The 12,805-nt window shown below is 46.0% G+C and overlaps 1 protein-coding gene across 1 annotated transcript in view; it reads left to right on the plus strand.

The window, feature by feature from the left end:
• The first annotated feature begins 3,473 nt into the window (after positions 1–3,473).
• The window catches only part of CCDC146 (coiled-coil domain containing 146), a 144,399-nt gene continuing 135,067 nt past the window's right edge, over positions 3,474–12,805 (plus strand). The window contains exon 1 of the mRNA XM_019509464.1: positions 3,474–3,639. Coding sequence (XP_019365009.1) covers positions 3,487–3,639 — 153 coding nt within the window. The 5' untranslated portion in view covers positions 3,474–3,486. The remainder of the gene's footprint in view (positions 3,640–12,805) is intronic.

Here is a 12,805-nt window from a genome sequence, read left to right on the forward strand (position 1 = left end):
GAGAACAAAGTCCTGAGGTAAGTGGGGAAGTGGATGACCTGGAGGTAGCACAAGCAGGAGGGGGCAACAGGGGAGGCATTCTCATTCTTCCTGAGGAAGTAGGACAACTGGCTAGTTACCTTAGGTGTCTGTACACAAATGCACAGAGCCTGAGAAACAAACAACAGGAACTGGAAATCCTCGCACAGTCATGGAGATGTGTTGTGATTGGAATAACAAAGACATTGTGAGATAGCTTGCATGATTTGAATGCTGTCATGCATGGGTATAAACTGTTAAGGAAGGACAGGCAGGGAAGAAGGGGCGGAGGAGTTGCACTTTATGTAAAAGAGCTGTATGATTGCTCAGAACTCCGGTATGAAACTGGAAGGAGGCCTGTTGAAAGTCTCTGGGTTAGGGTAAGAGGGGAGAGCAACAAGGGTGATGTTGTGGTGGGTGCAGGCGTAGACCAGCAGAGCAGGAGAATGATGTGGATAAAGCTTTCTTCAAACAGCTTGTGGAAGTTTCCCGATCACAGGCTCTGGTTCTTATGGAGAGACTTCAATCACCCTGACATCTGCTGAGATGGCAGTACAGCAGTGCACAAGCAATTAAGGAAGATTTTGGAGAGTGTTGTGGACAACTTCCTGGTACAAGTGTGACAAGCTAGCTGGCAGTGACCTGGCCCAGGGGTTTTGAAGGGGTAAAAGATGATTGGAGGACTTGGGATTCCTTTTCCACACCAGTCAGGCCCCAGAGACTCCCCCCCTCCCCCCCATGTCCCGATTGGCCGCTTGGGTCACCTGGAGGGGGGTAAAAGGGGCAGCGTGGGCTGATTCAGGGGAGAGACCAGTGAGGGACAACAAGGAAGCAGTTTCATGGAGCTGGGCCAGTGGGGCAGGAGCAGTGCCCCAGAAGAGCCTGAAAGAGCAGGACCTGCGGGCAGCAGTGGGACCCTTAGCAGTGTGGCGTGTGGCCGGCATGAGAGGCCCCCACTGGGCTCCAGGATCCCCAAGGAGAGGCTGCAGCCAGCAGGAGAGGCTCCCTAGCTCTAGGAAGGATCTGAGCAGCGATCTGAGGGGTTCCCAGCCCTGCTTCCAGCTCCTCCAATCAGAGGCTGGGCAACTTGATGTGAGGCCAGGGCTCCACGAAGGTCAAGACCCCTAGCAGACTAGACTAGTGCCACCAGTGGTACTGCAGTGTGGCAGTGTTCCTGCCTATCATGTGGGAGACCTGGGTTCAAGTCCCAGCTGAGGTGACTTGGGGTTAGTTAATACAACAGCAAGTAAATCTTCTTGCAGTGGAAAGGGGCCCTTTCTCCAGGTACCAAGACCCTATATTTCCTTGTCATTTGACATTTTGCATTTTGTGCCCTTTGTATATTTCACCAACCCGTATTGTTTGTTCTGCTGTTTGAGTTTTATATTTTGTTAACCCTGTTTTGTCAATGATTGTGTCTAACCTTTGTTGAATCCTGCCCCCTTGGGGCATTGTAGTGTCCACTATACCCTCTGATTTATGCCTGTTATGTTCCCAGTATTAAAAGGTATATGGTTAAGTCCCTATTGGTGGTCTGGCTCTGCTCTAGAGGGCAAGAAAGTCCCTACACCTCCCACAGTGCTCCTGCACCTGTATTGATCCCTTCAATTGGAGAGGGGGTACCTCTTGGAGTATCGCCCAGGTTATACAAGTGCTAGAGAGACCAACTAGGGGTCATGCTATTCTTGACCTGCTACTCACAAACAGGGAAGAATTGGTGGAGAATGCAGAAGTGGATGGCAACTTGGGATGATTGTCATGCAGTGGATGTGATATGCCTTGACTTTAGCAAAGCTTTTGATATGGTTTCCCACAACATTCTTGCAAACAAGCTGAGGAAGCATGGGTCAGATGAATGAACTGTAAGGTGTATAGAAAACTGCCAGGATCATTGGGCTCAGAGGGTAGCAGTCAATGGCTCAATGTCTAGTCAGCAGCTGGTATCAAATAGAGTGCCCAGTGGTCAGTCCTGGGGCTTGTTTTGTTCAATATGTTCATCAATGTCCCTCAGCAAGTTTGCAAATAACATGAGGTTGGGAAGAATAGTAGTTACACAGATGGGTAGGGCTAGGATTTAGAGAGACCGTGACAAATTGGAGGATTGGGCAAAAAAAATCTCATGAGGTTCCAGAAGGACAAATGCAAAGTCCTACATTTAGGATGGAATAATCGCTTGTACTAATACAGGCTGGGGGCTGACTCTCTAGGCAGCAGCTCTGCAGAAAATGGCCTGGACAATAAACTGAATATGAATGAACAGTGTACCCTTGTTGCAAAGAAGGCTAATGGCAACCTGGGCTGCATGAGTAGGAGTGTTGTCAGCAGACTGAGGGAAATCATCATTTCCCTCTATTTGGCACTGGTGAGGACACATCTAGAGTACTGTGTCCAGTTATGGCCCCCCCACTACAGAAGAAACATAGACAAATTGGAGAGAGTACAGCAGGGGGCCACAAAAGTGCTTAGGGGGTTGAGGCACATAAGTTATGCAGAGAGACTTAGGAAACTGGGCTTATTGGGCACTTTTACACATGCTCTCAGAGTCAGAGGGGGGCATGGCATTTTAATTAGAGCAGCTCTGAGAGCCGCTGTAATCAAAGCACCACCGTGTCTTATGTATCAGCATCCTTCCACTTAAAAATGGTGGCGGGAGTGCTTGAACTAAAGCAATTGCCATGCTCCAGCATCTTGATCAATCAAGTCTGCTCTGACATGCTGGAATTCCAGCATATCAGAGAAGCCTCTGCACTTGTGTATAGACACCCATTTAGTCTGAAGAAGAGGGGACTGAGAGGGGATTTAATAGCAACCTTCAACTACCTGAAAGGTGGTTCCAAAGAGGATGGAGCTAGACTGTTCTCAGTGGTGGCAGATGACAGAACAAGGAGCAATGGTCTCAAGTTGCTGCAAGGGAAGTTTAGGTTAGATATTAGGAAAAACTCTCTCACTAGGAGGGTAGTAAAACACTAGAACAGGTTACCCAGAAAGGTTGTGGAATCTCCATCTTTGGAGGTTTTTAAGACCTGGCTAGACAAAGCCTTGTTTGGGATGATATAGTTGGGGATGGTCCTGCTTTCAGCAGGGGGTTGGACTTTATTACCCTGTGAGGTCCCTTCCAACCCTAAATTTCTATGATTCTATGAAACAAACTACTGAAGAAACTTATTGAGCTATACCAATTTGAATCTACATTTTTTTGGTGCATCTTCTTTCCCAACTCAGTTGATATTGAGGGCTTTTAAAGCTTTCAGGCAGTGATAAAAACACTTATCTCACTCTATACCCCTTTCATGAAAGCAGAACTCTGACTTGCTTACTGTGTAGCCTTCCTTATTTTAATGCAGAACACATGTCATATCACTTTATCCTTTTTCCCTTCATCCCTTATTTTGAATAATGTATATGTTTCTAAGGATCACCATCAATACTGAATGTTGATGTTTTTTATTTGCAGAATTTTGAAAAAAAATGAGTACTGATGAAGAAAATACCAGTTCCAGTGACTCAGAACCAGAGACAGAAAGGGAAGAACCTATCTATGCCATAGCTCCATCAATCAATATCCAAGATGAGGGATCAATTGATGTAACTGCAAGTCCTGCATTTCAATTCCTAAATGAGGTACTGTGACCCTAGCATTCTAGTATTTATACTATACTATATGTGAGCAGGATGCCTGGATCTATCAAAGGGGCATGTTAGGACCTGTTTCCCATGCCTGAGCTCATTCTCACCTGCCATGACTTGATGGGAATAAAAAAACCAGTAAAGAGCTCTCAGGTGGGAAACTTCTGATTTAATAAAGGCTATAACATGTCACACCCCATCCTGCCACCATCTCCAGTTGCTGCCATGGGGTCGGGCTCCCACTAGCACAATACGAATGTAAACTTGGGCAGCAGCCTCTCTATTCAGGGAACACAAAGGGCAGCTCTTCTTGTGCTCTCGCCCCCACAAACAAACAGTGCTTGCCATGCCAATACTACATACAGTGGCTTGCAGGCCCCTCTCCCCTCACCCCTACCTGGGATAAGCAGGGCTCTTTAATAAGACACAATCACTGGGACCTCCGCATCCGCATCTGGTCCCTGCCTCACTTATTCACAGTCTCTCAGAATATTGGGGATAACTGTGCTGGCTTCCCTCAGTCACAGTCTCTCATTAACACAGAGTACCTATCCCAGAGACTGCCATGCCAGCATTGCTTGCAACTCTCTGCAGGTTCCACCATCTGCTGCCCATAGGGGAAAGCTTCCCCGCTTCCTCCCTTGTGCCTGCACCTCCGCACAGGAAAAACTGTTCCATCACTGTGGCTGGTTCCTAGCCACTGCTTTGGCTCCCCTTCCAGGGGAAGTCTCTAATCAGTCTCAGGTCTTATTATACAAAGTCTCTAGGTGGTAATTAACAACTCCCAGCTGGCCTTGTCACTGGTCTGTGAAATCTTAATTGACAATTAACAAGTCTTGGCTCAGCTCCCCGGCTGGTCTAGGCATGCCTCACTGACAATTAATGCTTCTCTTGGGCAGCTCCGTAACAGGGTCACTGGCTCCCTGTTATATTATACTATACTATACTATAGTAATTGTGTGCTTTAGGCCATCATTTAGTCTAAAACCCAGCACTGGTTGAAAAGTATTACCGTATGTTGTCTGTTTGATAGCCTGTATGAAATAAGTGGCTGGACTGAGTCATTTTTAAGTGGGTAGGAATCCCCGTTATAGACTTGTCAGCAGAGATGTTGAAGATTAATAGAGGATGGAGACAAATTTCTGCTTCATTAGAAATATTAGGTTTGTTTGGATCTTTTGGAAAGTTTCTGCTGCTGTTGTCTAGGTTGCACATCTCCATGGGGTAAAGGAAGATTTAATTCTCCAGCAAAATCTAGTGTTCCAAATCCAGAATCATTCACAGATGTTAAATTTGCTTACAGGAGGAAAAGTTTAAAATTGGAATATTTTTATGTAAAATCAGATTCCATAATAATAGATCATAAAGCATTACTATTACCCATACTGTCTCTGACAGTTCCATGTATAGCTTTCCTTCTTTTATCTTTCACTTTGTAGAATAGGACTGTGCATGACAGGTAGATCTCTTGCAAAGTAGAGTGTACATAATATTTTTTCTCCACAGTCATAATTCTGAGGGATGTGACAAAAAAGGATAAGTGGCTGAGTTCTAGTGGGGAATGCTGAGGGGCTCAGTGTGAGCAGGCTTTGCTGTAATTAATCCTGTAAATATGGTAGTTCCATAAGCAGGACACCTGTATACCCTCTTCACTTGAGGGGAGTCTGGGCCTGGCAGCAGGCTCCAGAGACTGCTCCCTGATTGTTTCCCTGTAACATTTTAGTTGGGTAACTGTTAGTCCCTGCATTAAAAGATTAAGAGAATCTTGAAAGGATCCAGAGAAGGGCCACAAGAATGATTAAGGGCATGGAGGACAAACCTTATGAGGAAAGACTGAGGGATCTGGGGAAAAGAAGACTGATGGGGGACTTGGTGGCCATCTATAAGTATGGAAGGAGTGAATATCTGGAGGTGGGAGAAAACTGTTCACTAGGGTGCCCTGGGGGAAGACAAGGAGCAACGGCCATAAACTGTTAGAGGAAGGATGTAAGGAAGAACTTCTTTATGATAAGGGTGACCAGAATCTGGAATAGACTTCCCCAGGAGGTGCTGCAGTCCCTAACCTTAGAAGTCTTCAAGAATAGACTGGACAGACACCTTGCTGGGATCATTTGATCTCAGCAGTTTTCCTGCCCAGAGCAGGGGGGTTGGACTCAATTATCTTTTGCAGTCCCTTCCAACCCTTAACTTCTATGATTTTTATGATTAATACTATCATTTTGCAACTGTTCTGTTGCAAGGGTGGCAGACTGGTCCTGAGAAAAAGACCAGGCTCTGAGGGGAGAAAAGGTAATCCCAGGGAGGACAGAAAGCTGGAGAGAAAAAGATAGTTCTAGGGCGGATGGATTAAAGAGGAAGGAATAGTCCCAGGGAGGACAGAGTGGAGTCTGAGGAAGGACAGAGGGAGCTGCACTGGCACAATAAAGATTGTTTGTTTTGTACACCAGACTGCTCAGCTCTGTTTAGCATGTCAGCACTTCAACCACCCCGTTTGATGAAGAAAACACCCCCTTCCTGGGAGCTGCCCAAAAAAGAACAAGCTCTCTGAGGTGGTGACAGTATAGATTGCTGGGAAGCCAGAGACTAAGAAAAACCAGTCACAAAACCAGAGGCTTGCCCTTTGTGAAGCCATGTGGGGGCTGGCTTCAGGGAGTCTTTCAGGAGGGGAAGCCAAATAAGGTTGCTTCTAGGGGAGTCTGTCATGGGGCGGGGTCTCTAGGGATGGCCGTGATGCCCCTATGGCCCTGTGACCTTGCTAGCTTCACCCCATGGGCACCTTCTATTCTTGCCTGCCACATCTTGATGGTTAAGATAATAGATGGTAGATAGGGAGGCTGCCCTCAAGGTGCTATGTGGTTGACCTCCTCACTATGCCATGTGGGTTCTTAGACCCCTTGCTGGGTCCCTCTCTAAGGACATGCCTCATGGGACACCCCAAGCCTTATAGGCTAGATGTGTGACTCCAAAAATGCCCCTTTATCACACCCCATGCCTCGCAGATGGTATTCAAACATTGTCCCTCTGAGGCCTTGATATAGCTCAGCCTTCCTTCTTTACTGGGACCTTGGCCCTTCTGCTCCCTCACTGCGCCCTCACTGGCGCTGGGCTCTCTGCAGCCCTGTCTCTGTGCCCTCACTGGCGCTGGGCTTTCCACACTGTAGTGTGTCCCAGTGAGGCCTCCTCCCCACCAATAGCCTCATCCCAGTCCACTGGTCTAAATAACAATGGAAAACACAAGCCCGTGGGCTATAACATAATACAAACAGTGCAGCGTGCGCTCTGTCCCTTTAAAAGAGGCAAACTTCTGCCCAAGCATTAAGTACCTTGAAGCCCAGGGTACCTAGTGAGCTCTGGGAGCCCCATTAATCCTGTAAGCAGCATACTAGGTGGCCACAACATCTCTGGGTAGTTCTTTTCCGCAGGCTCCTTCCCCTGGCTGCTGCCAAAGAACTAACCTGCACAGGCCTCAGCCCTGTGGTTTGTATGTGCCCACAGCCCTGCCTTCTTCCAATCAGCTGACTGGGTGCAGGTGCAAGCTATTTCTCTTGTTGGCCTGCTGCCATAGTAAGGCCTGCACCTGTGTGGGGTTGCTGCCTGGCTCCTAGGGCCCTCTCTGTAGGCAGATTCTGTCCTTAAAGTAGTAGACACCTTACTGCCCTGTGACAGAGTCCCAAAGCAGAACTTCCCCTCAAGAGTGGTGCAATTCTGTGGCAAGGGGCACCTGTACACACCACGAGTTTTAATCCTCAATAAATTTAAATTAATTTATAAAACTTAAACTTATTTATTTTGGAGCATTGCATCTATGTTTATACCCACTGTGTTTTCAAATGAATTAAGCCGGGTCCCTGGTGCTGCAGGAAAGCAGGATGGCCCAGTGCTGCCCCGCCCCCCCCCCCCATGCTTTGCCACGCAGCTGTGGAAGTAGAGAGCTGGCAAACCTCACAGGAAAAAAAAATGGATGCAATTTGAAAGTGAAAACAATTCAAAGGGGTGAATTACAAAAAAGTTGCAGCACCATCTGGCAGACAAAGGGGCTCATTACACGTCTTTGAGTGCCTTTGTGTTTGCACACAATGAATCCATGGGCGCGATGCTTTAATTCCTGGTGAGCCAAACTAAACTGCATTCAAGGAGTTTTAGTTTAATGCACAAGAAAGACTTTTAAAGCGTTGGGAAATCCTGCTCATGCAAACAGACACGTAGTTGTAGCATATAAAACGACAAAAATTGTGGGGTGTGCATGAGCCCAATGGGTATATGAAAGGACAAAAAAAAGAATAAACCACATCTTAGTTGCAGAAATAAATGCATAGCTTTCATAAAGGTTGCAAAGACAACAGAAAGTCACATAATTAAAGAGCTTCCCAGGCACTGTGTATGATAAGCAGTAGAAGGACCCTTTTGGAGTAAAAAAGCTCTGCAGGGCTGCCTGGGTTTTTTAGTAGTACTAGTAGCTTTTTTTAGGTAGTTTTAGACAATTTTCATTAAGACTTTTTAAATAAAACTAAAACTTAGACATGCTTTCTTTTAATTTGGCAATAATTATATCCAAGGCTAATAATCTGGTGTTTGACTTTAGCACTTGTTTAGTATGAATAGAAATAGAATATGCTCTGAATTCACTGAACTCGCAATAAAGTTGTTATATTGGGTGCAGGGAACCCCTTCTCAGTAGAATAAAAAAAAAGCCTCACAAGGTAGGATACTATAGGACACTCTCCCAGATGTTCAGTTCAGTTCAAAGGGATCAGTTAATCCCAAGCATTTAATTAAACAGGCATTGTGAAATAATAAAAATGAAAAATTCTAAAATGAGTTTCATAGATACTTTCTCTAAGCTTTCACTAGTTTCACTGTATAATGGATAGATCCACATTTAAATTTTATCCTAATCAAACTGTGCCTAGCTCTTTTTTTTTTTTGGCGAGAGGGGATACAAGGAGATAAAAAGACTGGGCCATATACAAACATTACAAGTAAAACAGTATAAACGTTCAGAAACTAGAACATAATGTTTATGCTTCTTTGAATAAGGTCATCATAAAATGTTTGGCAAGACACAAAATCAGAAAAGAATCTTGTAATTTAGCCTTTCCATATAACTAAGCCAAAATAGAGTTTAACATTTAAAGGCTATCTTTGCCATAGACTTTTATACGCTGATAAATATAGGGAAATGATTATTCTGTACATTCTTAGAATAATTTATGTCGGACCATTGATCTAATCCATTCTTCTTAAAGGTTGATTGATCTGGTATGAAAAGGAACGGGGGAGAAGAGCTTTGTCTGTTGGGTGGAGGGCGTGCACCTGTTTATGCCAGAACAAGAGGTGTGTGGCTTGAGACCATGCAGCCCTGACTCAGACCCCTGTCTGCCATGACACGTAGGTACATTGAGCATTCACCCCTCGGGGGGCAGAAGGGTCTCCCTCTGTTTGGTGTTAAAGAAAATAAGAAAAATAAGGGAGGTTCCAAGTATGTTACACACCATCCTTGGGGATGCTCTGTTTTTAGATGTTTCTAGGGGCTCCTCCTCCACTTTACCCCATCCACTCATGAACTAAGGCTCCTTAGCTTTATGGTGCTCCTGGCTCTAGGTGTATACAGTCAGCCATGAATGGCGCATGCCTCTGGTGATTGGGGGACACAGCTGTGCCAGTGGTGGCAGGAGCATGGTGGTGGTGGCAGAAGCAAGGTGACGGTGAGCAGGGAGCTCAGCAGATGCTGCCGGCACGGGTCAGTGACTATCTGCAGGTGCCACCAGCAGCGGTGGCAGCAGCCGGGGAGATCATGGACTGCCCATCAATGCCACTGGTAGTGCCAGCAATGGGGTAGCAAGTGGCAACCGTCTGCAGGTGCCGCCAAGAGTGTTGGCAGCACCTTTTTGTAGGGGGTTCACTGCCACATGCAGGGGGTGCACGTGCACCCGCATGCACCTTCTATGTGTCATCTCTGCAGTCAGCTGTATTTAGTGTTCCTCTTTTCTAGAAGTTCCTGATCCAGATAATGCCCCCAGGTTGCTTAAAAATCTATGCCTAAGATGCTCTTAAGTCTTCATTGTCAAACTGGCAGCAGCGATCAGTCAGGCTGTGGAGCTTTACAAATCAATGTCATCTATAATTAATTCATAAACCAAGAAGGTCCTAAAATTAATTCACAAATCACCAAAGTCCATACTCAAGTTCATAAATCAAGAAGATCCATAATTAATTCTAAAACAATAAAGTCCATAATGAACCCACAGGCTCTTTTGCCTCAGTATGGCCTCTAATTAATTAGCCCACTTTGTTCACCAGCTCACCCTTAATCACCTTAGGGCGTGGAGCTGTTAGGCACTTCCAGCCACTGGCAATTTTCCAATTCAAGTCAGAGGCTCCATTTGGATACAACACATACATGCACACAAAGCAAGAAAAACAAAAAAGGAAAGCAGTGTCCTTTTCTTCATGTCTGGGTGCTGGGGTCCTGGAAGAATCCTCTTTGGGGCAGTCCTGGAATACAGGAGGGTGGGATGCCCCTGCGGGTATCCTGGCTGGGGAACCAGCTTGGTGCCTTACTGGCCTCAGTCTCTCGGAGCTCAACGCAATCGTGGTGTTTTCTGCTGTCTTGCCATTTGGCTCCACTTGGCCTTTTGTAGTTGGGCATGAGCATCTGATGTCACTCCCCATGCAACCCTCAAGCCTCAGGGAGCAAGTATTTATAAATCAGGTGTTTGCTCACTGCTCTGTGACCTCTGTCTCTGCACCTGCATCAAGTAAGTAGTTAGCGGTTCCAGCCCTTACTGGGCATTTTATCAGGGTAGTCCAGGGTCTTCCTGTTCTACCTGAGCCCTTCCCACGGGGCGCCTGGCTCACTTGACAGGTTGTGCTGTGACAGGGGAGCTGAGAGCCTGCCTGCACTGGCCCTGACCAGCAGGCAGGGGTGTTCCAGCAGCCTCCAAGGAAGCTGCCAGACCAGTCCCTCTCCCCAGCCTCCCCTCCCATCCCCTCCCATCAACTGGGACCTGTCAGCAGTGGCTTAGGGGCAGGGTGAAACAGAGCCCCCTGCCATGCAGCCCCCCCTCCCCCCCAGCTACCATTGCTGGGGTCTTGGAGGGAGCCGGGCTGAGCCTGTGCAGCAAGGGAGGGGCCCTCTTCCCTCCTACCCCCTGCACGAGTCGCTTGACAGTGGCAGCCATGGCTGCCATGCCTGAAGCTGGTGTTGGAAAAGGGAATGGAGCCCCACCCATCGCATGGGCCCAGTCCAGCTCCCTCCAGAGCACTTTTGGCAGCCTCATAGCACAAAAAGTGTAACTTCTGTACACACCTTAAGTGACAGAGTCATTCCTCCTGGAAACAGTGTCAAGGAAGTGTGTTATTTCAGAAGACAGTCTGGGTAAGCAGCCAGAACTTCCTTGTACACCAGAACAGCAACAAGGCTAAACCCCAGCCCCTTGCAAAGGTAGTAGCAACACTGTTACTTCTTTACTGTAAGAAGTTCTATGTATCACATTCTTGTTATTATTTAATAAAGTGTCATTTCCACACCACAATCCTCAATGAGATACTACAGCTTGCAGGCAGCAACTCACTGGCTCTTTAGCCAAAAGCTACTGCCTCACCAGCAGCTGTGAGAGAGTTAGCACCAGGCTCTGCCCAGGCTGATTTCTCAGGGAGAAGTGTTTTCTTTAAAAACCTCTAATAAAGGAGATTCAGCTATTCTTCTGAGTACAATTGAATCAAGTCCTCTTAACAGAAACCTTTTATATACTGAAAAATTGTTAAATATTCTCTTCCCACCCCTAGCTTTCAATTTTCTTTTCTCTAGGCTAAACAAATCCAGTTCTTGCAATCTTTCTTTCTAGGGCACAATTTCTAAACCTCATTTAATTCTTTTTTGCTCCTCTCTGGATGCTCTCCAATTTGTCTACATGTTCCTTAAACTGTAGTACCCAAAACTGAGCAAACTGTTCCAGCTGAGGCCTCTCTTTGTCCCATTTCTTGCCCTGTTGGTCCCAATTCTTCCGCTCCTCACTCCAGCTCCTCATAAAAATGTTTTCACCTTTTTCTCTCATCCCATTAATTCTCAGTCCCTGTTTCCTTATCTAGTCAGTCCATGTTTACCCATTCCCACTGGGTATTCAGTCTCAAGCTTCACCTTCTAAGCCCCGTGTCACAAATTGCTTTCCCATAAATTTGTTTCCTGTTAAATTGGGAAGCTTCTTTCACAATGCCAGATGAGCCCAGGAAATAGGATCTTATTGAAGGTACAGAAGAAACAGTTTCCCTTCCACCACTTTAGGTGCATAGATGGCCCACACTCATTGCTGAAATTTCAAGAAAATTTCAGCTCCAGCCTGGACCACATCCAATGTCTGTAGAAACTTAGGAATTCAGGAATCTAAGAAATCGCAACTTATGATGTGCAACCTGCAAGTTTTTTCAAATACTTCTAACTTGGCCAAATTCGGGTGGGATTTTCATAGTCAGCAAAAGATGTGTCCCTGCAATAAAAGCCCAAATCTTTGCAATTTCTATGTCCCCATTGCAAAGCATTGGGACAGAGGTGCAACAGCCAAGGTACATGTCATGGGCAGCAGCAGCAATGACAGGGGCCAGAGTGGTTGTAGTAGCTGATGCAGCTGAGCTGACAGCAGTGGTAGCTACCATTCATGTGCCCTCTCTAAATGGCTGTCCAGGACTAGTGCCCCAGTTGCCCATTGCTCGTTATGCTACTGCACAGGACATATCAAAGAACTTACCAAAGAAAAGGTCAACATCAATTTAACATCATCAAAACATACTTTTACCTCAGCTTCCAAAAGAAATCTAAGGAGCATACCAGGCATGGCAAAAGTCAGCCCAAATTGTTAATGTGTGGTAACATAAGCAATTGAAAACAAAGTCTTTATAATGAGAAATGTTGCACCACCTTAATAATAGATGGTGCTACCACTCTGGCCTGTTACCTTAAGATTTATTTTTTACTGCAAATTTGAGTAGATAAAGTGCAAACACCTTTAATATAATCATAGAAATATAGAAAATTAGGGTTGGAAGGTACCTCAGAAGGTCACATGCTTCAACTCCCTGCTCAAAAGAAGACCATGCCCAACTATATCATTTCAGCCAGGGCTTTGTCTAGCCTGGTCTTAAAAGCCTCCAAGGATGGAGATTC

This window comes from Gavialis gangeticus, unplaced genomic scaffold, assembly GCF_001723915.1.
Source record: "Gavialis gangeticus isolate Ggan-Ray unplaced genomic scaffold, GavGan_comp1, whole genome shotgun sequence".
NCBI classification, from domain to species: Eukaryota; Metazoa; Chordata; order Crocodylia; family Gavialidae; genus Gavialis; species Gavialis gangeticus.